General features: G+C 46.2%; 1 protein-coding gene across 2 annotated transcripts; it reads right to left on the reverse strand.

Moving 5' to 3' along the window:
- Nucleotides 1-24,182, reverse strand: ZMAT3 (zinc finger matrin-type 3). 2 transcript variants are annotated; one of them, XM_090050668.1, is made up of 7 exons: nt 24,037-24,169; nt 18,197-18,274; nt 15,965-16,296; nt 12,235-12,354; nt 9,648-9,814; nt 9,423-9,523; nt 1-5,234 (listed from the first exon to the last, which is right to left on the reverse strand). In XM_090050668.1, exons 3-7 carry the CDS (start codon nt 16,238-16,240, stop codon nt 5,023-5,025), a joined length of 876 nt encoding a protein of 291 aa, XP_089906794.1. In that variant the 5' UTR covers nt 16,241-16,296; nt 18,197-18,274; nt 24,037-24,169; the 3' UTR covers nt 1-5,022. The 2 variants fall into 2 exon arrangements, with proteins under 2 accessions (XP_089906794.1, XP_089906793.1); XM_090050667.1 differs by lacking the exon at nt 18,197-18,274 and having other exon boundaries at nt 24,037-24,182.
- Nucleotides 24,183-24,433: the final 251 nt, after the last annotated feature.

Here is a 24,433-nt window from a genome sequence, read left to right on the forward strand (position 1 = left end):
TGGTGAGAGCAAGATGATTTATTGTGTAGTGAAGAAAAGGTTCATTTCCATTGACTATTCCCTTGCGGGATTTAGTACAATAAAAAAAAAAAGAAGGACAAATGTACAAAACCAATCTGACAAGAAGGCTCCAGATGAAGTACATTCAAAGCATTTGCAAATGATGCCGCTAGACAGATGCAGGAAGCAAACTTAATCAATTCCTCTTTCAGCATGGACTGAAAACAGATTATCTATCCACAAACAGTATTTTGTGTTTCATCTTTGAAATGTCTGTAATTCTGCCTTTTGCTGCATATGTCTTATTCCATATACAGATACATATATGTAGTCCATACATAAAACCTCCATGGTTTTTTTCTCATAGCCAGAAAAGGATTCCTGAGGCTAATGTCTAACCCCACATTATCTGAACGCAGATTTTATTTTTACTTCCAATTTTATGCAGACCACACTCAACCCTGACCCAGCAAAGTCAAAGGGAGTTTAGGCATCAACTTGAATGAGAGCTGGATTGAGTCCAGGATTGTTCAGTCCCCTGTGCTAATTTATTCCTGGGAACGCATGGATTTTCCCAGTTGTCATAATAGCTCTTCTGGAGCCATCTTGAACATTCATAGATATATCTTCCTCATCCAGAGCATCCTTGTATATACAAACATAAAAAACATATACATGACAAGACATCAGCATGGAAGAATTCCTGAAATGTCGCAGGTCTTGATTTTGCTCCACTGAAGTCCGTGAGATCTTCCCCACCAGTCTGAATTGGAGTAGGACCAAGTACTTACTGAGCAAAGGAAACATTCTCAACAAAGCAAAACCAGCATAGAGAGTTGTAATCAAAGGTAGGATTGACAGACATGATAGTTAGCAGCCTGCTTTGTCTGGAAACAGCTAATATGATATATTAAGAAGAGAGACATGTCATTCATTCTTACTTAGGTAACATTCCCTTTCAATCAACAGGAGCTTTGCCTGAGTAATATGACTGCAGGATTTCTTGCATGTTATCAAGCGTATGTGAGTAAGCCAAAATATACATCAGTGCTTAGGAATCACATCTGCATATAATGCCCTATAGTGTGCATGTAATAAAAAAATAAAACCTTGTGGAGAAAATGTTACTCATGTTAACCTGGGTATAATCCCAGAGTAACTCCCCCAAAGTTAGAAGGCTACTTCAGATTTTCAGTAAGGTTACCGTCAGCCACACAGAGCCCCATATCAAGTGATAAAGATAATACATTTGCTTGTTAATACATAATGCAATTTAATATCTAATGCTTTATACAAACAAAATAGGACCTCTTTCTTATTCCAGATAAATTGTATGGATCCCAAGTACTGGTTTCCTTAAAATAAACTGGTTGCCTTAAAATAAATGTTCATAACTGGTATGAAAGCCATGTATGTGTTTAAAGTATCAGTGAACTGAAGATTTAAGAGTGAGCTGAAGGCAAATCCCAAATTTTGACATGAAAACAAAGGATTGGTTTTATTTTGTGTGTCAAGGGAAAAAAAAATAAATATGTGGGGAGGGAATGGGGGGAAACATGTTCACAGATATAATAAATACTTATTCTGATTCAAGAGCAAAGTGCGACGTAGGTCTTTCTAGTTAAACAAAAACAACCCATAGGATAAAGCCGTATATAGCCACAAGACTGCTAGTGGTCAGCACAGTAAAATAAATACAAACACACTGATTATTTTTTCTTAGCAGCAAAGGTCATTAATCTACTGGCCAATGTGACAGCTTCACAAAAGCCCTTATTGTAGGGGGGTGGGGGGGGTGGGGGGTGGCGGTTAACCCAAGAAATAAACTAATCAAAGTTTTGCAGGGGTCTATAAGGTACCATGCCTGTAATTTTACTTTCAGGCTCTGCCCATTTCTGAGTGTAGCTATACCAGGATGAGTTTCCCCTCAAGCATTCTGAATCCCTATATACATAATTAGTTTAATAAACTATAGTCAGAATCCTACCTATTTTGGGCTGGTTTCAACCCTTAATCTATTAGAAAGGTGGGAGTGTTTTATAACTTTGTGACTAGCCATTTTCTGGGTTAAGGGGGAACCACTATGGGGTGCTGTAGTTGGGGAGGCAGTCTTTGGTTGCTTCTGGGAAAGGCCACATCAGGACCCTTGCAGAGAACAAGAGTGTCCCAGTATGCCTCGCTTCCTCCCAGTTAGGGCTGCCTTGCTTCCTGTCTGGGAGACTTGTCATGCCTGCTGCTGTTGCTGAGTCCCAGTCCCTACATCACACAAGGAAGCAGCAGGGGCAGAAGAAAGGTGGGGGTATTGGACTTCTCAGGATCACAACACTCATTCCTGTGTCCCGATACAGAAAACTGGATGGATGTAAGGGAACTGCTGGGATTTGGGCTAGAAGGGAAAACTCCCAAGGAGGTAGTGGACATTTGAAACTAGACAATATCCTATAAGGAAAAATTCCTCTTTGGCCCCAAGCTCTGGGCTAGACAACATACCAACACAGGGCTGCCCCCACTCTCACTTTATGAAGCATTGCAGCCTAATGAGCAATGGACATACTGGGCTTTCATCTATAGTAAATGGGCAGTTCGCCACAGTGCAGCAATTGTTGTGGGGAGGCAACAGGGTTAAGTTTCATCTACTGCCCGACACCCTCGTGTAGGGGTGAAGCCTTGGTGTCACTGTATGCATGGGGAACGGGTTGAAAAGAGGTCACCCAAGGGAGTTGCTTTCTCTGAAAAAGGTTGGAAATAGGGCATGACAGGGGCCTAGTCACAAGCACGGGGAGAGCAGATGCATGTGCTGCAAAAGCAGCTCTGTGCTCCGATTCCTGGGATCCTGTCCGCTCCCACTCAGCAAGGTCCCCTGTGCAAAATCTGCTTACTGCGACTTAGCACAGAGGACCAGGGGTAGGCCCTGTACACAAGGACATCTGTTACCACGTTATAACATTAACCAGAAAGGAACAGGAGATGGCCACTTTGATTCTCCTCCTCATGGAGTATAGTCGCATACAGGATGTCAACGTAGCTGGCATGTTCCTCAGCTTGTGAGGGGACAGCTTTTACTTCTGAACGTGCAAGTGCTATAAGCTTTTGTGTTGTGAACAAAATAGATGTACAGAAACACTCTGTTTTTAAAGCCAGAACGCAGGCAACAAGAAATGGATACGGTTGATGACAAAAAGGCTGTCCGCAACATGGTGCACAGTGAGCCAAATTCATCCCTGGTGATGTTTCACTGAAGTCAGTGGAATTACATCAGGTTTGAATTTGACCTGCTGCCTTCTAGGAGCAGAGAGCAAGGTATGAGGTACCCTTCACACCCTCCATGGCCCCTGCCACTCAAATCAAAGGAGTGATGCAGCTCTGAATCAGACCCAGAACAGCAAAATATGCACAGTACGTGCTGACCCTGAAACCAATGCAGTCTGTCTTTTATGAATGCTATAAAGCATGACTGGCATAAGCAAATTCACCACAAGTGTCAGGGAAGAGAATGGCAGCCTGGCACAGACATAACCTTCTTCATTATACCTTCCCCAGCATTACTAAACTTAAAATAAAAGCCTTTCTTGGCTTGCCTACACAGGAGAGTCATTCACAATTAACCACTCCTGATTCACAGCATGTGCAGATACTCTTTTTCCCAAATAAGAGCCGTCAAACATGGAGCTAGCTCAGGAACGGCTGCGAATTGACATCCTGCCTTATTCTGAATTAACCTTCACATGTAGGCAAACCTGAAGATGCTGATGTTCACAGGAAAGGAAGATAAAGGAAAGCCAAGTCTGACATTGGGGGTGGAAGAAAGAGAAAAAAATATGCCCAACACAAGTAGTTCTACTCCAGAGGTGAATTTCATGTCAACTGTATAATGTCACTCAGGCTTAATGTCAGTGAACAACTAGAAGCGGAGGCGGCTGAAATCTATTCTCCAAACTCCAGGAAATTTAGCTGTGGATACCCTGGCTGTCTGCAGCTAATGCCCTCTTCTCCACCTTTCAGCCTCTGCATCAATCTAATAAGATGTACGGGGCCCATGGCTGCTCCCCAAACCATTTCCATTGCACCCTCTACTGCTGCCCTATGTGGGGCCAGAGCAGCAACCTCTTTGCCAGGAAATGTCACTCTAATTAGATAAACTCTTTTCTGATTAGCTTCTTTGCTTTCTGGGCCCCAAGCCCCCCTCCTCCTGTGGGTGATTTTCACCCAGGTGCATAATGAACCCAGTGGCTCCCGCATGGCAAAGTCTGTCACCAACAGAAGACCCGAATCCTTCCTCACTGGTAGCTGGCCAATGGCGGAAAAAAATCTCTGTTGATGTGGCAGATCAACTACTCTCCTATTTCAAATCCGAGAGTAAAATCCTCAGTAGCTTTGAGGTCTGACTGGTGTACGTGAGGGCGAGGCAAACAAAACCCACCCCTGCAGACAATGTATGTACCACCTCTTGACAGCCCCTGCAAGAGCAGAGTGCAGTAAGAACATGCTATAAGCTATACCAGGGGCTGCAGCCTCTTACACTTCCCTTCACAGGGAATTTTAGATAAGGAATGCAGCTAGGCCACATATCTGCAGGCCCCATTACTGCCTCACCTCCAAGCTGTCCAGGAACCACTTACTGTTGAGAAATGCTGTGGTGCACAACTCCAGGCACGTGACAAAGGGTGCAGCCTTCTCACCTGCCCTGCCCACGCGGGAGAACCACAGCAGACCTAGTGCTTCTTGGGCTTTGCACACTCATGCAAAAGGGCGCTGAGGAAAACAGGGGTCCCTGTCCCCCTCTCAATGCAACAAAGAGCCTTAGAGAACTAGCAAACGAACATTAAAAACACTTGGTGTCCTGCAGAGCACACTCCTGCCAACTAGGATATAAAAGAAACCTAACCATACCATTACGTTTGCAGGTGTTACATGTACAGCTAGAGAGCAGACTCCTATCAAATGGAGCACAAAGCAGGGCATGTGGCAAACAGCAGGTGAGACAAGCTGCTCTATCTGCAAACTACTGCCGGGGCCGGCATGTCACTGTACGTAGCCAAGGTTCTCCATCTCGCTCCTATACCGCTGTTCCGACACCTTGCTTTTGTGCTGTTTGCTTTCTAAATGTTGCCGGAACTCCATCTCCTCGCTGGCCCCCGCGTTACACATGGAGCAGTAGAACTGGCCGCTCGGGGTGACGCACATGGCGAGGTCACGAGGGATGCGCTGGCGCGAACGGGGGTTGAAGTAGGGACCTGCAGAGACAAAGAGTCCGTTCATCTCTGAGCGAGGGAGGCTAGCATTTCACAGGGCCCGTTGGCACTGCTTCCATGCCACACCTGGGAGCGCCACCATGAAGCGGGCCTTGCATTCAAGCTGCCACGAGTGCCCACTCCTACCCTGTAACTTATTGCCATACGCTCAATGCAGCTACACGGCCTCATTTCTAGGGTTTCGCACACAAGGGCACGTGGGCTTCTCGGCAACACTCCTAGGTGCAGCACAGAGGCAGTGTAGACAAGAGCTAAGGATTATGAGTAAAATGCTCAAAAGCAACTCTGGGTAAAAGCTGTCCTGTAGCTTTAAGTGACTTAAGAGCTAAAAGCCCATTTTCAGAAGTGATTAACTGCTCAAAATGGGCTTTACAAAGGTACCCGAGGATATTTTTGATGGCTGGGTGCCTAACTCCCATTTAAGTCAATGGGGCCCAGGCTCCTAAGTGCCTAGGTCACTTTTGGAAATGGGATTTAAGAGCCTAAGTCACCGAGGACTTCTGCAAAACATCCTGCATCACTGAAGCCTATTTCAGCAGGAGAGGCAGCTTTCTGATCAGAATAACCTCCTGATTTCTTAATTAAAAGCCATTATGATAAGAAGATATTACAAGGAATTATTTAAAAAAAAAAAAAAAGTGTTCTCTCATTAACCAACATCATTCCAAAAAGATCAGATTAAGCTATGCCATACCAGGGGAATATGTTTTAGCTAATGAGTGCTTATTACATGATAAATAGCAATGAAAACACAAAAAACTTGGGCCACACACTACTCTAAATGGTCTGATACAAAACTAAGGGGCTGACTCTCCCCTTGTTTGGGCAGGGTCCAGGGACAAACTCAAGCAGCTATAGGAATCCTTCTTCCTGCGCATGCCGTGCTGGGAATCATCAGAACTCAGATCTGCCTTGGCTACTTCTCCTTGTGTCCCTGAACTACCTTTTTCTACTTCCAGTCTGCTATCAACATACCCCATCTACCCACAGAAGGCTTCCCCTGTCCCTGCTTTGCCATGCCCTAGAGCAATGGTTCTCACCTGTTTTTGTACCAGGACCCATTTATAAACATTGATGGGCAGTCCTGACCCAGCGCTCCTCACTCCTGCCCTGCTGCCCCCCAGGCCCCCCTCCCACCCTAGTGTGTGGGACAGGGGTGGGTGTATGGGGCATAGGGGAGAGGGGCATAGCCTCTCGCAGGCTGGAGCTCTGCTAGCCTACAAGGGAAAAGCCACAGTTTCCCACATTTTCTCCCTTAGGTTTGCTGATCCATTTTTAAAGTTTGCTCGTGACCCTTTCATATACCTTGTGACCTGCTTTTGGGTGACGACCCATGGGTTGAGAAACGCTGCCCTAGATGTTTCTGCGTCACTGTTAGGGCTTTCTCTGCACTGGGTGCAGGCTCCTTTGAACTGGGAGAACTTCTGGGGACACTGATGGTCGGGCAAAGCAGCCCCAGCTCAGCATTTCTGCCTGTTCCTAGACCAAAAGTTCTTTATATAGGATTTTACATGACATCTAGGTGCTCTTCTGCATCACCAAAGCAAGAAAACAACCCTTCTTTGTCCTGGGTTTGTGCAAAATCCATGTCTGAAACACCTGAGAAAGTGACATTAAGCACAGATGGCCTTGGAGGCTGGCTAGCCTTTATCATACTAGGCAGTGTGAGCATCATTGCAGGTTGATGTGGTACCATAGGAGTAAAAAAGCTGGGCCCCTTGCCAAGAAAAGAGGGCACAAGATTGCCATCCCTTAAAGCAGCAATAGAGCAGGGCAGATGGCAAATTAAGTTACTATCTGAGAAACTGAACTCAGGAACAGGCTGACAAACCTGACAACTTCCCCTGCTAAGAGGAGCAAAACCAAGCAGACAGGTGGGGTCCATGAGAGCTAGACAAAGCCTCCACGCTGTGATTCACTTTTTCTTTGTGAATTCCCTCCCATCCCCCCTGAGAGCAGCCCTATCTGCCCAGAGCTCAGGTAAAAGGACTGAGCGATGGCAGAAGACTCTGCTGCGGGAGCAGCGACTGCAACCCTCTGTCCCACCCTAGGCCGAGAACGGCTGCCTGCTCAGCCACTGCTGTTACAATAATACAGATGGGGTTGTTCAGTTTGGTCTGCACCCCTTCTACCCTTCCTGGGCACTTAAAGGGCAGCAGTGTTTTCCACCAGTCCAGAGACCTCAGCCCTGCTTGGCACTTAATGCTGAACACCACTCCAAAGTAGATCCAGCTGGAAATGCATAACCCGTGTCACTGGGGCTGTGGAATAAAAAGCATCCAGATGTGATGCTATCCACACCCCTCCCTTGTGCGCCACTGGCTATAGAAAATAAGGTGCCTTAGCTATGCTGGACTGGAGGGCGCACTGTCTCTCTTGCACAGGCCTTTGACTTTTTTGACACCATCCTTAGACCTAGGCTCATGGACCCACTGAGCCCGGCTTTCTAATGCAGTGGTACTCAACCTTTTTCACACTGGGTCCCATTAGCATAATTATCAGCTTGCCACTATCCATGACCCACAACTCCCTGACCCCGGCCCACACAGTCTCTCTCTCTCTCCCCACTCCTCTGGCTGCTGCATCCGGCCTCCTCCCTCCCTTCCTCCAACTCCTGGGGCTGCTCTCAATGCTGCCTGCTCACCAAGCTTCCAGCTACATGCCAGCTCCATCCAGGCTGCCAGTGTTGCATGGTTTCCCTGTGCAGGCTCCAATTCCCTGGGACCTCCCCATGACCCTTTACAATGTTCTTGCGACCCACTTTTGGGTCGCAACCCATGGGTTGAGAAACGCTGTTTTAATACATTCCTATGCATAACCCATGGGCCTGGCAGTTTTTCCAGAGGCTGCCTGCCCTGCAGTGAGAAACAAGGATCAAAGGGAAATCTCAGGGAGGTCCTCCACATAATTTTCCCTTACAAAGGCCTCTCAGCCAAAGAGTCCTAGGAGTCTTTTCCTTCCCCACCAGAGAAGCTTGGGAGTCCATAGGAAGGGTCCTTTAATATCTGCCTGCATGAACAACCAAGGCCTCTACTGCCTTCTCTTCCCTAAGCAGCACTGGTAGAAGCAGAAACCACACAGTGGACCCAGAAGAAATTCATACCTGCAGGGATATGTAGATGAAAGGGAATGGTCTCCACTGCTCCCTGCCTTCACACCCCCAGGCCTACCCCAAGAGTCATTTTTTCAGAGAGACAATTATGCATGATAATCCCATGGGAAATAGATAATGTGCTGCATCAGAGGTACGTGAGCAGGGCCATGTCTATAGGCAGAGAGCCTGCAATTCAAACCCAAGAGGATGAGGTCAAAGCTAGCTCTCAGTCTATTAGTCCTCATTTACTAAGGCCAGTTGGTAGCCTTGAGTGAGATCATCTGGTCTGTGTTTTGATAATAGGATTATACACTGACTTTCCCCTTAAACCTTCCAAGTGCTTAATAGACAGTGGGCCAGATCTCCTATTCCAGCCTGGCACTGTTGCATCTCTCAAGTTATATGAAAAAGCTGGATGCTGGCTGTAGCTGGCCAACCGAGAGCTTCTCAGACAGCTCCCATGCTTGCTGCCTGCACCTTGGTATCAGCACCTGCACCTTGGTATCAGCATGGAGGGCATTCCAGCAGAGAAAGAGATGTGCTGGGGGTATACTGGGATGCCATGGCTGTGTGTAGCTCTACTACTCCACTGCTGCATAGTCCCTTATGCTGAGGTCAAGACCAGTACAGAATGGAAGCACTACGACTGGCTCTCTAACCTCCTCTACAAGGACAAGTGGAAGCTGGATATAGGAGAAACTAAAAATCTATGGCGACCTATACACGTGCTTGGAGGTTGGGAGTAGGAAGGGAGGTAGAAGGGGCTAATTAGTGGTTCCTGGGTAGCTACTCCAATTAAAACACCCCACCGTCACATGTATTAAACCTCCATGCGTTTAAAAATGGCTGGAGGATGCTTTATCTAAACCTCATTCAACAAGGTTTAGTTAAAGTGCCCCTGCAGCCATTTTAAAAAACACACAGGGGCTTAATGCACTTGATGCTGTGGCGATGCTGCAGATTAATCAAGGCTGCTCCAATGTGTACTAATTACAACGCCAACCAGCACATGTACAGGCAGCATTCATTCTGTGGTAGTGGCCATGTGAGTTGTGATGCAAGTGCACATGGGGTACCTGTGTTGTTCTGAACTGTGTACACATTTCTTCTATTCTGCATCATCTTATACTCGTTCCCTTCTTTCCGTGCCCGCCGCTTGCCCACATCTGACGTCTCCCTGAAGGTGAAACAAACACACACAGCTCTGTTTTAAATCCCTTTGCGATGTATTAACAGAGACTGCCAACGTCACAGCCACACACGTTCTGACCGGCCTCAGGTAAAGGTTGAGCAATACCTACGAGAATGAGTTATTCTGCGCTTCTGCCAGACGGAGCCTCTTGGCATGATTCTTTCCTTGGTAGTGAGCCTGGGCCACAGCTGGGGAACTGAACGAGGCATCGCAAAGCTTGCAGTAATCGTTCTCCGTGGCCAGGATCACTCGGCCGCCCGGTTTAGAAGAGCCCATCTAGCAGCAAAGGAAGGGAAAGCATCATATGAACAGGGCTTATGCTTTGACAGAACAGGGCCATGCTGAACCTAATGGTGACCTCACCGAGCAAGCCAGTGGAAAAGCTAGGGTTAGCACCCAACAAGGGTCTCTACACACTGCTCCCCAAATCATTCCAGGGCACCAGCAAGGAACTGTGGAGGGTCTGCAGATTTCCTAAAAGCTAAAGTAACCTGCACCAGTACACTGGCTCCAGAGCTTCCTGCTCTCCCTTCCAGCTTCCTCACAGTCATGGCTTAACTGCTCCTGATTTCCCACTCTGCACAGAAAGGTTATTTCACAGTACAGACGGATGTCTGCTGAAAATATAAAAGCAGCTTCCTCCTTGTGTCTGCAGCACTCTGCACTTCCAGCACACCTCGCCCACCTAAGAGCCCTTCTCAGGCTGCAGAGAAAACAGTCAACAGTGGTGCCAAAACATCTGACTTCCCCTCTCCCACCTTCCCATGATAGCGGGAGACCTGTAGGCAGATTTCATAGAGTCATAGAAAATTAGGGTTAGACGGGGACCTCAGGGGGTCATCTAGTCCAACCCCCTGCTTAAAGCAGAACCATCCCCAAATACATCATCCCAGCCAAAGCTTTGTCCAGCTGGGTCTTAAAAACCTCCAAAGATGCAGAGTCCACTACCCCTCTGGGTAACCTGTTCCAGTGCTTTACTACCCTCCTAGTGGGAAAGTTTTTCCTACTATCCAACCTAAACTTCCCTTGCTGCAACTTGTGCCTATTGCTCCTTGTTCTGTCATCTGCCCTCACTGAGACCAGTCCAGCTCCATCCCCTGTGGAACCGCCCTTCAGGCAGTTGAAGGCTGCTATTAAAACCCCTCTCAGTCTCCTCTTCTCTAGACTAAATAAGCCCAGTTCCCTGGGCCCCTCCTCAGAAGTCCTGTTCCCCAGCTCCCTAACCGTTTTCATTGCCCCCCACTGGACTCTCTCCAATTTGTCCACATCCTTTCTGTAGTGGGGGGGCCTAAGACTGGAGGGATGGCCCTGCCCCACAGCAGCACATGAACTCCTGATGCACTACTGGATGCCATATGGTCTTTCTGCTTAGACTGCAGACTGATGGGGCAGTGACCTTCTGTATGTCACTAACGACATGGTGCTTCCCAAAAAGATGCTTCAATCAGCCACATTGTCAGTGTCACATTTTCTAAAATGTGGTTCTTTCAGCCTCTGTTTTGATATGTGCTGCTAGACACACAAACCCATCACCCCACAGCATTCGTGATACAATAGGAATGCTTTGGCTCATGCTTGGCTTTCTTGTTGCTGTGGAAGAGTTCCTCAAATTAGGCAAACCAGGCACTCCAGCAATCGAGAAGTGGCATAACGCATAATGTACAAGGGATGGAGCAGATCTAAGGCCCTTTGAAGTTAACTAGACTTGCATCCGCTTCAGCAGGCTTCAGATGAGGTTTTATTTGCATGTGATCAGGTCTCCCTCTAGTGGATGGCCCCAGGTGTTATAACCTGCTACTTGTGTTCAGGCAAAAATGTTCTCTCTCCTCCTTTAGTGTGAGTGGCAGAAGCCTCTACTTTTGAGGCTAAAGGCTGAAGCTTTGATGACTGCCAACCATCATGGAGATGGCTAGATGTAGAAAACTAAACTCTTTCACATTCACATAGGCATCTTGGCTCAATTTCACTTGGATGCATGGGAGAGAGCTATGTAGTAGGGCTGTGCAAAGCGGGCAGTATTCGATTCAGATTCAGCCCGATTCGGGGAACAGTGATTTGATTCGCTGATTCAGGTCACAGTCCCGATTCGATTCCGCCAAATCTGAATCTGAAGATTCAATTCTGATTCGGAGAATCAACAATTCGGCCACAGAGACAGCTTTATATGTTTTTTCTATGTACCTCGAGGACCATAGAAAAGCTGCCTGTGGCCGAATCGCTGAATCTCTCCAAATCGAATTGGAGGCTTCCGATTCGGTTTGGAGAGATTAACAGGTCTCCTGATTTGATTCGGAGATTAAGCCACCAAATCGGGCCGAACCTCCTCCAAATCGAATCGGCGACCGAAGCTTCACACAGCCCTACCACGTAGCCAGAGGATGGCACCCAGACACACAGGAATCCAATGTTACAACATTACTGTGTTTATCCAGGGCTTTAAACTGCCATAATGAACAGCACGTGTGAATTACCCAGGAACTGGGGGGGGGGGGGGGGGGGGGGGGGGGGAGGGATTTAGCATTCAAAATTAGATCACCGCTTCCCTGAGGTCAGTACCCTGTGTTCAGGAGGGGTTGGTATCAGTTGCTTAAAGGGAAGTCACAGGCATGCACCATCCCAACAGCACCCTTACCTGCCCTGCCCTGCGATGTGATATCAAAGTACCCTTCTCATAGAGGTTAATGCACATGCCTTACCTGAGCTGGAAGGGAGACAATCTGAGGTGTGACAGGCTCAACTGAATTGCTCATTCTGGCAGAAGCTGGACAACTATTCGCAGCATAGTAATTCCGAAGTTTCTTACTATGGTTTTTCCCCTGGAAATAGAACTCAAATTAACCACTCTGCGGGTGATTAACCACTCTGGTCCCACCTGCAACAAGCAGCATGAGACTGAATTACAGAGCTGAAATGTAAATGCTGTCGTGACAGTAACAGCTTCAATAAAGGGTCCGATCCTGAGAAGGGCTGAGAGGATGGTGCTCAATGTCTCTGACAAAGGTGGCAGGATTGGGCACCTTCTTAAAATCCCTTTCATAAAGCTAATGCAGTAAAAGGGCTGTATTGAGTCTAATCCGATTAACACATCCCTTTGTCTTTTGTTTTTTGCATAATGTGTGCGTGTTCTATTAAAAAAAAAAAAAAAATCTACAAACACACTCCAAAAACGCATGACCAGGCTACCGATAGCACATTTACAACCTCTTGAAACTAAACACAGGGCAGCACACACTTACAACAAAGAAATAAAATAGGGAGCCAATTAGACGAGATAATAGTTCATCCTGGTATTTTGACATATCTGAAGTAAGTGGAATGGGAACCTCGTGTGTGTGTGTGTGTGTGTGTGTGTGTGTGTGTGTAGACAGATATAGATATGTCTATATCTATATCTAGACAGAGAGAGAGAGAGAGAGGTTTCTATATATATCTAGAAAGTGTGTGTGTATAATATATAGATACATAGATATGGGAGGGGCAAAGAATTCAAGACTATGGGTATGCCCACGTTTTAGTCGCTGCTTTAAATTAGCTTGGGTCTGTTAGCAATGTAGCCACAGCCATATGGCAACTCAGTGAAAGCTGCAGCATCCACCCAAGAAGCCGAGTCAATGCACAAGCAGTTAGTCTACGCTGAGCTCTGTGCAACCATGGCAACACTACCAACAGTACCAAAACTACCCAGTTTAACTCTAGGTCAGGTTGTCTATATGAGCTGTAATGCCCAAGCAGACAAACCCTATGATCAGCTTCAAATGATCATGTCTAGAAACTGCCAGCAGTGGAGTGTTCCACACGAGGATGTTCTCACCAGCCTGAAACACGAGAAAAAGGATGAAATTTGGTGACCCATACCATGAACCACAGTAAAGGTAACATCCATCAGAGTTGAAAAGCCAGCCAATCCAAGCCAGCCAAAAAACTCGCTGCCATTTAACACACTCCATTTCATGTAACGGGAGTCCTGATCCCAGACGAGATTCATTCAACTGAATCGGGTCATACGCTTGGTTGCGTTTGGTCCAGGAGAAAGGTGTTATTTCACTTGATGTAAGAGTTACCAAGAGCTTAGTGGTCAGTAGCAACACATCTAAGGGCGCGTCCAGACGAGCACGGTCATGCAGTATGTGGCATGTTTGTGGCACCACATACAGCACAGCCCAGTGCTTTCTGCGCTGCAAGGGCACGCTGTCCGAGTGTGAGCTGCTCTTTTTTTTGCCTGCAGATTTTTTTTTTTGACCTCTAGATATCCAGGAGGGAAAAAAACTAAACAAACAAAGCAGTGCACACTTGGGCAGCATGCGCTGAAGCGTGGAGCCGGGCCGCCCGGAGCTGCCCTGCAGCTGCCAGCCAGGCTCTGCCCAGCAGGATCAGGAGGCCCCCAGATAAGGCTGCTGGGGCCAGCCCTGCGCTGGCCCCAGCCTCCTCTACCCGGCCTGGGGTAACCTGCCATGTGCCAAAGCATGGCACAGGCATTCCCCAGGGACAAATAGCTGCGGTGCAAGGTGCACCACTACTACTTGTCCCCAGGCAACCAAACATCCATGCACATCTGGATACACCCTATGTGATTCAACTTAATGTTAAGTGGAGCAGGGGGGAAAGTATATTTAAGGCAAGAATAACTTTTCTACAGTCCTTATTACCCCAAAGAAGAGAACAAGCCTATCATTTTCCTGCATAGCCCAAAACTGTTGTGGAAACAGGTCCACAATTACTAACTCAACATTTTATTGCAAGTATCAGGCAGGATATTTGATGCTCTATTTAAAAGTCCTCATTCCATGATTTAGCTGGTAATCAAGAATTGCAGCTTTTATTTCCAATGTCTTACCTTTCTAGTCATTATGGTTGCACAGAAAAGCTTGAAAGTATGAATGCTAGTGCTCAAAAAATTAAAGTCAAATACAAATAACAAAAATATTATTTTGTTTCATCTCAGGATTTTTTAAGCAATCCCATGATTTTGAGGGTCTACTATGTGATTTACAAACATCTGGAATTGGCAATCCTGCAAATGATTCAAAACATCTCCTTTAGCCCAGAAGTTCCCTAAAACAATTACATTCACAGCTCATCTTTTCAAGGCCTTAACCATGGAGTGCCTCGAGATCCCTTCAAGGGTGCCATGGGGTGTCACACAAGGTAGTGTCGTTAAGCGTCCAAACAAGATAAATACAGAGATTTCAGAGAGGAATCCATAGTGGCAAAAAGAAGTCTGACCTGTTATGATCTTTCTGAGTTCTTGCAACAGAAGAATGGGTCTACTGTAATATCCTTCTGTACTCAAAAAAATAAATGAGAAGGATGAGCTGGCATTTTCTGAGGAATGCCTTGAATCTATTAAGTGGTGCCTCAAGTCTATTAAGCAATGCCCCAAGTATAAAAATATTGAGAATCAGTGCCTTAAGCAAAGTAAGTTCATAGATTTCATAGACATTAGGGCTGGAAGGAAACTCGGAAGATCATCAAGTCCAGCCCCCGCGCCCAAAGGGCAGGAAGTCCGCTGGAGTCAAAGGATCCCAGCAAGATAAATGTGCAAATGTCTTTTAAAGGAGTCCAAAGTAGGTGCTTGCACCACCTCTGATGGCAGTCTGTTCCAGACCTTGTGGGCTCGGACAGTAAAGAAATTCAGCCTGACATGGTCTTGGAGAAGTTTGTGACTGTTTGACCTTGTCATCTCTTGGGGCGCTCTGGTGAACAGGCATTCCCCCAGATCCTGATGCACACCCCGATGTACTTATAGGTGGCCACCAGGTTCCCTGGCGCTTTTCCAGGCTGAAGAGTCCCATAGCTCTCAGCCTCTCATCATACAGCCTGTTCTCCTGCCCTGTAATCATGCGTGTGGCTCTCTTCTGGACCAAGTATTTTTCCCAGAGAAGCTTCTAGGAAGTTTCTTCTTCTTTTTTTTTCCCTCTTTCCAATTCCCCCTTAAAATAGCGTGGGTTTTGTGACGAAAAAATGACATCCGAAATATTTTTCTGTTTGGAAAATCATTTTTTTGGTCAAAATAATGTGCAGGTTTTCCTACCTAGTATTTCTGCAAAACACTCAAAACATTTCGACCCAAACAAGAAATGTTGTTTTGGTCGAAACTTAATATTTCACAGCAATGTTTTTACAAAAGATGAACCATCTCTACCCTCAATTCCAAACAAGGTAAAAAAAATGCTTCAGAGCTCCACATTGGACCCTGTAGAGCTGCAACGACCATAATCCAATGACCCTTCTGGAAAGGAAACCAAAAGGGGGGTCTTGATCTGTGCCCCTTCTCCCACCCTCTCCACATCTGGCAACTCTGTCCTGGCACAGGACTTCCCATTTCTGGCAGCCTGGATCTCTGCGATCACAAAGCACCCATGAAAAGGCTGCTAGGCTTCCCGTGGAACAAGCTGTGTGGCTAGCTGTTGCCTTTTGCTCTCTTACCTGGTAATGAGCCTGGGCTTGCTGGGCTGAATTCAAAGTGACATTGCAAAGTTTGCAGCACAGGGGCTTACATAGTTCCTCCAGCACAGGATCCTGCTCCACTGCCTTTGTAAGCTCGTCCTCTTGCGTGCGCTGCAAGGAGGGCCCCAGGCCAAGAGATTTCTGCGGGGACAGTGGCGAGCTGGCTCTTGGCCGGGTGGCCACTGACATAGGAAGAGCTGAAGGCTTCTCAGGACGAGAATGGGGAGGCAGTCCTGCCTGCTGCAAAACAACCATTGGCCAGGAGGACCGCTAGCATAGTACAGCTGAAGGACGAAGAGTCTTCTTCGGATCTAGACCAGAAAGACGGAGATGCTCAAATAAGCAGTACAAACCTGTATGAGTAGGCACCAGCCTCACCACCACCACAGCAGCTGCTTTCCGTTCCTCCACAAAGCATAGCAGCCATCAACCCACTTCACCTAGGTTTACAACCTTTATGCTTCACTGGAGCAGGGCAAAGCTGCTGCAGCTCATCAGTAAGTCTGGTCCCAAATCTGTTTTATGCCAAGAGAAACTAATTGAAATCTGAGGCTTAGCTGTTAACAAAGCTAGAGCCTCCCGCTGAAAATTTTAGGAGACTCCGAAGAATTTGCAATATCTGCTCAATAAGCTAAATGAAGCTTCAGCTTCCAGAAGGAAATATCCTTCTCCCATATGCCTGTTACTATATTGGGCCTGGAGCCCACCATTTTTTGTGCAGCGGCTCACTGTGAAGCTGTGCAGAGCTCACTGAAACAGTGCTCCCACACACAAACAATTGTAATTTTGGGGCCCAGGAAAGTAACCATTTCCAGATGTTTTAGAAGGGGCAGGCCTGCCCTGAGGAGCACACAGTCTAAAAATGAGCCACCACATAAGAAATAAAGGTATGTCACTATACGTGCCGTTACCGGATGTCCCATGAACGAAACCAAACCTCATTTGGAAGCAATTGTATAAGTTGGGAACAACAAACACAAAACAGACCTCTCATAAATACCAACTTTAAGACAGTGTTTCAAAATGGACTTTTCCCAAAAGGAAAATGAAAGTGCATCACATCAATGCTACCTAGTGGTTAGAACAAGGGCTAAGAGTTAGCTCCTTGGCATCTCTGCCCAGCGTGGCTGCTGTCACATGGGATAATCTTTGCTATCTGAAACTACACAATAATCAACTATTTTAATTTTTTTTTTTTAGTATTGGGAGCTTACCCCATATTCATTCTTATTCAATTTATTTCAAAGTTAATCCAAGTTCTTAGGAAGCCCCTTAAATTTCCAACAAGGAGTTCGGAGAGGCTCAATTAATTAGCGTTTGTAAATTACGTCTAACATGATTTACAAACCTCGAGATGAACATTGCTAAGAAAATGCAAAGCAATAACATGATTATGAATCAAGGCAGAGACACTTTTGTTAAGATCATATTAGCACTCACTTGCCAATAAACAGGAATTGATATCTGGCCCATTTCACATTATAAGATAAAATTAAATCCCTGGTTGCCAGATGTATACTTTACGCAGAAGGAGTTTAAATGCAATGAATCATGTTTACATTTGAAAATAGCCAATACCTCAGGTAAACCTGTCATAAGTAACTTAGCAACCAGAACAGACTTTCAGATTCCAGATTTTCTAAAGGCATTTTGGTACCATAGTTTGCTTATACACATGCTCAGAGGTCGGCGGGAGGGGGGAGAGGGAAATTCCCAGGCAGCTCGTCTACTTAAAACAGCTTACCGTCATGTGTATTAAGTCTCCGCATTTAAAAATGGTTATGGGACACTTAATCTAAGCCTAAATTTGATGAGGTTTAAATAAAGTACCCCCATGGCTATTTTAAAATGCGTGGGGGCTTAATACACATAACGGCGAGGCCACGCTGTTCTACTCAGAATACAGAGCGGACCTGATTAACTGCATCTGCTCTGATGCGTTCTAATTAGAACACTACCAAGCATGTGTATAGGCAGCCAAAGATGCAGAAAGGCATCCACTGGGTCTTACAAAAGTATTTTCTTGATCGGGTACCTAACTTCAATTGAAATCAATAGGATTAGGCACCTACCCTGCTTATAGGTATTTTTGAGGCATCCAAATACCTTAAAAAATTTAGTCCTTAGGAGTCCATGTCTTACTGGGGGGTGGGAAAAAATCAATGGAACTGTTAAGCTCCTAAATCACTTAAGGACAGTTCAAAATTTTACCTCTACAAGTCTTTTGGTATTGATTGGAGAGTCAGGTCCCAGTCCTGCAAGTGGCTTGTTATAAGCAGATCCCTGAATCTATGAGGAAGCAGTTGTGGAGTTGGAGCCAAAAATATTTTCAAAATATAAAAAATTGCAGGCATTAAATTTCTAGAGTTTCCTGAGCATTTCTGATGAGAGAAATAAGAAATAAAGAAAGCTACAACAAGGCATGCACACACAAGTGCACACTCTGAAAACATGCCAAAAATAAAGACGCAAGCCTTGGGAAGTTTCTTTTATTGTCAAAGCCATTTTCTCCTGTCAAGGTGCCGTGTGAGCAATAAAACAGTTGCTCAAGTTAAATTCAAATAAAATCATAAAAAACAGAAAAGAGCCTCATTAAATTAACAGCTGAAACAAAATTCAGAGAGAACAAGACCGAAAATAAAGAGGGAAAAAAGGGAACAGGGTAGAAAAGGACTAACTAAAGGACAGAGTATGCTCTAAATCTCAAAGATACCTTTGAAGGAGGAAATGATTTCAAAAGCAGCTAAAAGATGGGCTAATGGATTACATGGTGAATTCTCTGCCCCAGGACTCGCTAAATTCCTTTTAGCTTCAGACAGGATGGAGGAAATCTCAACAGGGCTGGTGGTGTCTGAGCACAGACCTTTATTAAGATCAAGCCCAAGGAAGAAGCCTCAAATATAGGTACAGTAAAGATCTGTACAACTGGCAAATGGTAAACCATCTCTGCTGTTAGGCCTCGTAAGAGAGAAGTGCCCAACTGAGCTTCCAGGATGCAAGGGCAGGGTTTGCTAATGTGAGGTCACACTGGGATGAATAAAGGCGTCACCTATGCAAACTGCAGTGCAAATGAGAAAGAAGCTTTGATCACATGCAGTGCGTCAGGTTGGTGACCCATAAGTGGGTATGAAGAGGGTATGGCCCTGCTTCTAATCAAATCCTCTCATCAAGAAGGAGACTTTTTGTCATGATGAACTCTACCCAGAAACAAGATCTCCATGTTCCCAGGATTGATGACAAAGACTTTTTAATGCATCCAGCTGGCAAGATGCATCAAACATACCCCCAGGCCAGAAATGTCTGGTGTCTACAGGGTGACAGATGTGCATCTGCATCTCTACTTGCAATTTAGAAATCATCTGGCCAAAGGCCTCAGTACTACATGGGTGACAAGAGAGAACTTTGAGGGACACCACCTTTCAGATCCTATATCATCACCATAAACTGACTCGTTTAGCAATAACTGGATGTAGACAAATTGGAGAGAGTCCAGCAAAGGGCAATGGTTAGGGGCTGGGGCACATGGCTTATGAGGAGAAGCTGAGGGAATTGGGCTTATTTAGTCTGGACAAGAGAAAACAGAGGGGATTTTGTAGCAAAAAGGATGGAGTTAGGCTGTTCTCAGTGGTGACAGATGACAGAACAAGGAGCAATGGGCTCAAGTTGCAGCCAGGGAAGTTTAGGTTAGATATTAGGAAAAAAAACCATCTTGCTAGGAGGGTAGTAAAACACTGGAACAGATTACCCAGAGAAGTTGTGGACCCTTCATCCTTGGAGGTTTTTAAGAGCCAGCTAGACAGAGCCTTGGTTGGGATGATATAGTTGGGAAAGGTCCAGCTTTGAGCAGGGGGTTGAACTAGATGTCACCTCCTGAGGTCCCTTCCAGCTCTCATTTTCTATGATGTCAGATCTAGACATCCCAGCCATGTTCTTTTGTTGTCTAAAGCCCGTCAGACAGAAAGCTATTAAAGAAAACCAGCCTGACCAAATGACTAGATGACCCTTGTCTACAATTGGTAGGAGGTCACTCATGACCTTAAACAAGTACAATCTCAACTCCAGGAGGGTCAAAAGGAGAACCATGCAGGATGCCACGTAAGTCCAAGTGATCCTTGAATTGAATACTCGCAGCTTTCTCAATCGTTCTCCATATGCGGGGTTTGAAAACTGGACAGCAGTTGACAAGCACTTCAGTGTCAAGAAATGGCTTCTCAAGGAAGGCTTAAAAAACATGGACCTTTCGATTCTGAGGACCATTGATGGCAGCACAGTCACCAAGATGAAGAAAGGCGATAATCACAGGCTCTGTGCCACAGGGTATCCCAAAGGGATGTCAGAAGTTAGGTTGAAAATAACTTACAGCCCGAGTCTCTCTCAGTCAGAAGACAGAGAGGGAGTATTTTAGGTCCACACTATGGCACTCACAAATATGTCCATGCACACATAAATGAAGAGGTAAGCTCAAGTCATAAACCTGGACCATCTCATACAGTGGAAGCTGTGCACAAATGAGCAGACTGTGCACTGAAAAGCTGCATTTGGCTGCAAACTGCCCTAACTTTTCCAAGGGTCCAAGGGTAAATGCACCACTATTCTGGCAGGTGACACTGCACCTAGGGGTCGCCTCTTGTATCCACAGATTGATTTTTCACAGGTTAACATGTTCAGGTGTCTATGGCCTAAACTGTTCCTGAATTGACTGAAGGAACTGCCAACTGGATGCAGCCATCTAAACCAAACTGACTGCACGCTATCCAGAAGAGTTTACCTGGCAGAAACCTCATGGAGAACTAAGACCAAGGACAAGTAATATCTTCTACCACCAGCTTGAGCGATTAAATGCCTGCATAAATTATTTGCATATTAAATTCTTGGCTGGCTTTCACACTGAATGAAGAGAGACCAGTTTCAACACCTGCAGATCACCATTACATTAGAGTGGGCTCCATACACAGAGAATAGTGCTGGCACAATACCAGGAGTTGAGCTACAACCTAGCATCTTTATGAAGATCACAAGAAACCACTGAGCCCCATCCCTGTAGCCTGCAATGCAATGAGAAAAGGGATGAGCTGACAAAGCACTGAAGAGGTGGCTGACGTACCCCACAAAAATGACCCAAATAATTTTTTAAAAGGTCTAAAGATTAAGCCTATCATATGATTGTCTCTATCCTGACCCATTGAGGTAAACTTAGGAGGGAAATCCATAATCCATCAAAGTCCATGGCAAGACTTCTACTGACTAGGCCAGGATTTCCCCCAGAATCCATTATTTTCAATCAACATAACACTTGAAAATGAACTAGATTACCAAACTAGCCTTTTTTTAATATTATCATATTGAGGGTAGAAGCCATCCATAACTCAATTTTAGCATTAAAATGAAGTTGGTGAAACAATGCCAGTCCAAGTCTCTGAATGCCTTAATACAACATCAGATTGTACTAAATGTCTGCAGCAGACCTGATACTAGGAAATGAAAAGCAGCCATATCAGTGCAGATCAGCAAAACCCAAAAAATCAATCGTGCTTTGAAGCCTCTGCTCAGGAAAGCTTTGCTCAAGGAATAAAGTTTTTTTCTCAGAACATACAGATCAGAGTATTTATTGATAAATTTTCCCCTTCTCAGCCCAGTGGCTAGGCTTTAATATACTCGCATCTTCAAGTCTGTTAAGAGAACGTAAGCACTCAAAGTCAGGAGCACAAACAGCCTTACTTCCTCCCTTCTGCTTGCACCCTTTACTACACAACACTTCAATTACATGTTCATATTTGGTTTTTCAGTGATCAACTATACTAGCCTACGCTTTTCCTGGACAATTTCAAAGTCAGATTCTGATCCCCTTAACAACACTACTGAGTAGTTATTCACATGAGTAATCCCTCTGGGCCTTAGGTATAAGTGCAGCATCTATTTTTTATTATTATTATTATTCTGCACTTACTCCCTGGATTGTTCTAGTCACCTAGTGAATCTATACCCAGGTACCAGCCAGAGCTGAGCACTTCCGTTCTGTCCCAGCAAAGTACTAAGATATACAAGTCAGTGGGATAATAATGCTCTTTGATTTTTTTATATCAGTTGCCTTCTCTCTGCAAGTATCTTAAGTGTACTGCATGATTTCTTTCTACTCAGTAGCACAGCTTACCCTAAATTCACTGTTCAAAAAAATCACAGATTCTGCTATCCTTATTCATGCTAAATAAGATCATACTCTATAGGTAGTCCCATTAATTTTAGTTGGATTGCTTTTGGAACAGGGCACTAGTCACTACGAGCAACAGTTCCATAATCTGGCACTGTAAAGCTAAATTAAATACCCATTTAGGTGACCTGAATGTGCCAGCAAAGTTTTAGTATTACTCTATTGCAATCACAGTGGGTTAGAGTCTCCTTCATGCTGAATCCACTTTACACCAATCTGGCAATATAAAAAGATGCCTTAAATATAAATGAATACAAAAAAATATAAATGTAAACACAATGTACTCCCACTTATGGCCTACTTATGGGAAAGTTGGTTTTAAAGACGCATGTAAGAAAAAGAACCTCCCAAATGTTGTCTTCAGTCCAGAGAGTCCTGGATATTCACTCCACCAGGGCCACAACAGAGCCCATCTCCAGACCTTAAAAAAGCATCAAGTTTTCTGTGCACCTCCTCTGCCGGTTAAGAGTTGTAAAATGTTTGCGTTACACGATGAGTGATGAATGCGGCAGGTGGGCCCTGCTGGGCCCCGTCTCATTCAGTCCACAAACAGGCAGGTGTGCTTTTAGGTCCAACCTAGGGAAGGAGACAGAGCTACTCGTCTCCAGCGTGACTGGGGCATTGTGCCCAAATGCCCACTGGGTCTCATCGTCATGCCTACTGTTACACATCTTGCAGGCTGCAAGTATGCTTCCTACCATGTGCTGGTCTTGCTGCTCAGAAGAGCACAGAAGGATTTAAGCAAGTGAGCCCACATCTTTCCCACTTTTCGGAGGACTGAGTGGCCCTGGGATAATATCTAAGCAGTAGACACTGCACAGTCTGCAGGGACCACAGTTGTACCTAGCCTTTGCATGAGCTGCATGGGAAGAGGTCTTCATGTGTCCACTGTCAATACCTTATTCAGCTCTAAACTGTGCCAGGCACGATCTGGGCCCTAAACTGGAAAAAACTAAGCTAGTCAAGCATGTACATGCAGCATGGTCTTCCTTGGTCACGGATTTTGCAAGCACGGCAAGAAAAGCCTTTTGTGAAATGCCTGGTGTGCGTGCAGGCTGCAATTTTAAAATCGGTCCAAACAAAGTTCAAATCAATTATCTATAATTCTAATTTCACCTGCTTCCAGCGGTTTCAGGGATGGAGCTGTTCAAAAAAACACCATCTTTTGTTTCAAAAAGAAGTTGATTTCCTTTCAATCCCCTCATACTCCAGAATGACTCTCAAATCACCTCGAAACCCACCAATTAACCGTAGTCGAGATTATCCTGAAATCAAGGGATTGCTGACAACTCCAGAATGAGCGCAGCATTTTTCACTGGGACTTGCCCAATAAATTAGCCTTTGGTCAGCGGCCATGCCTGAAAGGTGAAGCCTTTGTAAAGTTATGCGACTGAACACAAGGCAGCAAAGCGGAAACACAGCGCGCGTGCAACTTGGGTGACAGTGCTCACGAACAGCACAGGCACAGGCGGGGTCACCCAAAGGCAAGAGGCCAGGGAGCGTTTTGCTACATCCCACATCGCAGCAATACCGGTGCAAAACCCTGACTCTCTACCAAAGGTCTTCACGGGAGGTTGGCGAGCCTGCGGGTCCGCTTGGAAACCCTGCGCATCCCTTACCTTGGACCGGCTGCAATTCAAGAGAAGCCAGGGCGGCGATGGGGCAAATAGACATGTGAAAAAAACCCAGAAAAACCTGCCTGCTTTTTTTAACATGCGAAGAAGCGCACCTGCAACCCGCAGGGGCCAGGGCACAACAGGCACCGGCGCAGCCTCCCACTCCCACCCCTGAGCTGCCTCCGCGCGCCCTTCCCGGGCCGCTCCCGCCGGCGCCGGGCACTTACGGCCGCCCTGGCAGGGCCGGGGAAGGGTCCTGGCGCCCCGCGGCCCCGGCGCCGTCCCCTCCGCGAGCCGGGCGCTCGCCGCCGGAGGCGAGGGGCTGGCGGAAAAGTCGGTCCGACCGGACACAGATGGAAACAGCTGCAGGAAGTGACTGCGGGAGCGGGGGGAGGAGACTCGGGAAGCCGCCTGTAGCATCCCGGCCGCGGCGCATGAGCCCCAGCGCCGGCGAGCCGGGGGCGGCCCGGGGTGCGGGGAGCCGCGAGCCGCGCCGGCGCTAGGGCAGTGCTTCTCCCGCCCGGAAACCCGGGCGGGGTGGGGTCCGCGGCAGGCCGTCCCGTTCCCCCGCTGGAGCGGCCCCTGGACTCGATGATCTTCCCAGCCCCTTGCAGCCCTCGTGTC

The sequence above is a fragment of the Crocodylus siamensis genome, chromosome 6 (genome assembly GCF_052110815.1).
Source record: "Crocodylus siamensis isolate JL-2025a chromosome 6, ASM5211081v1, whole genome shotgun sequence".
In the NCBI taxonomy this organism is placed as follows: domain Eukaryota; kingdom Metazoa; phylum Chordata; order Crocodylia; family Crocodylidae; genus Crocodylus; species Crocodylus siamensis.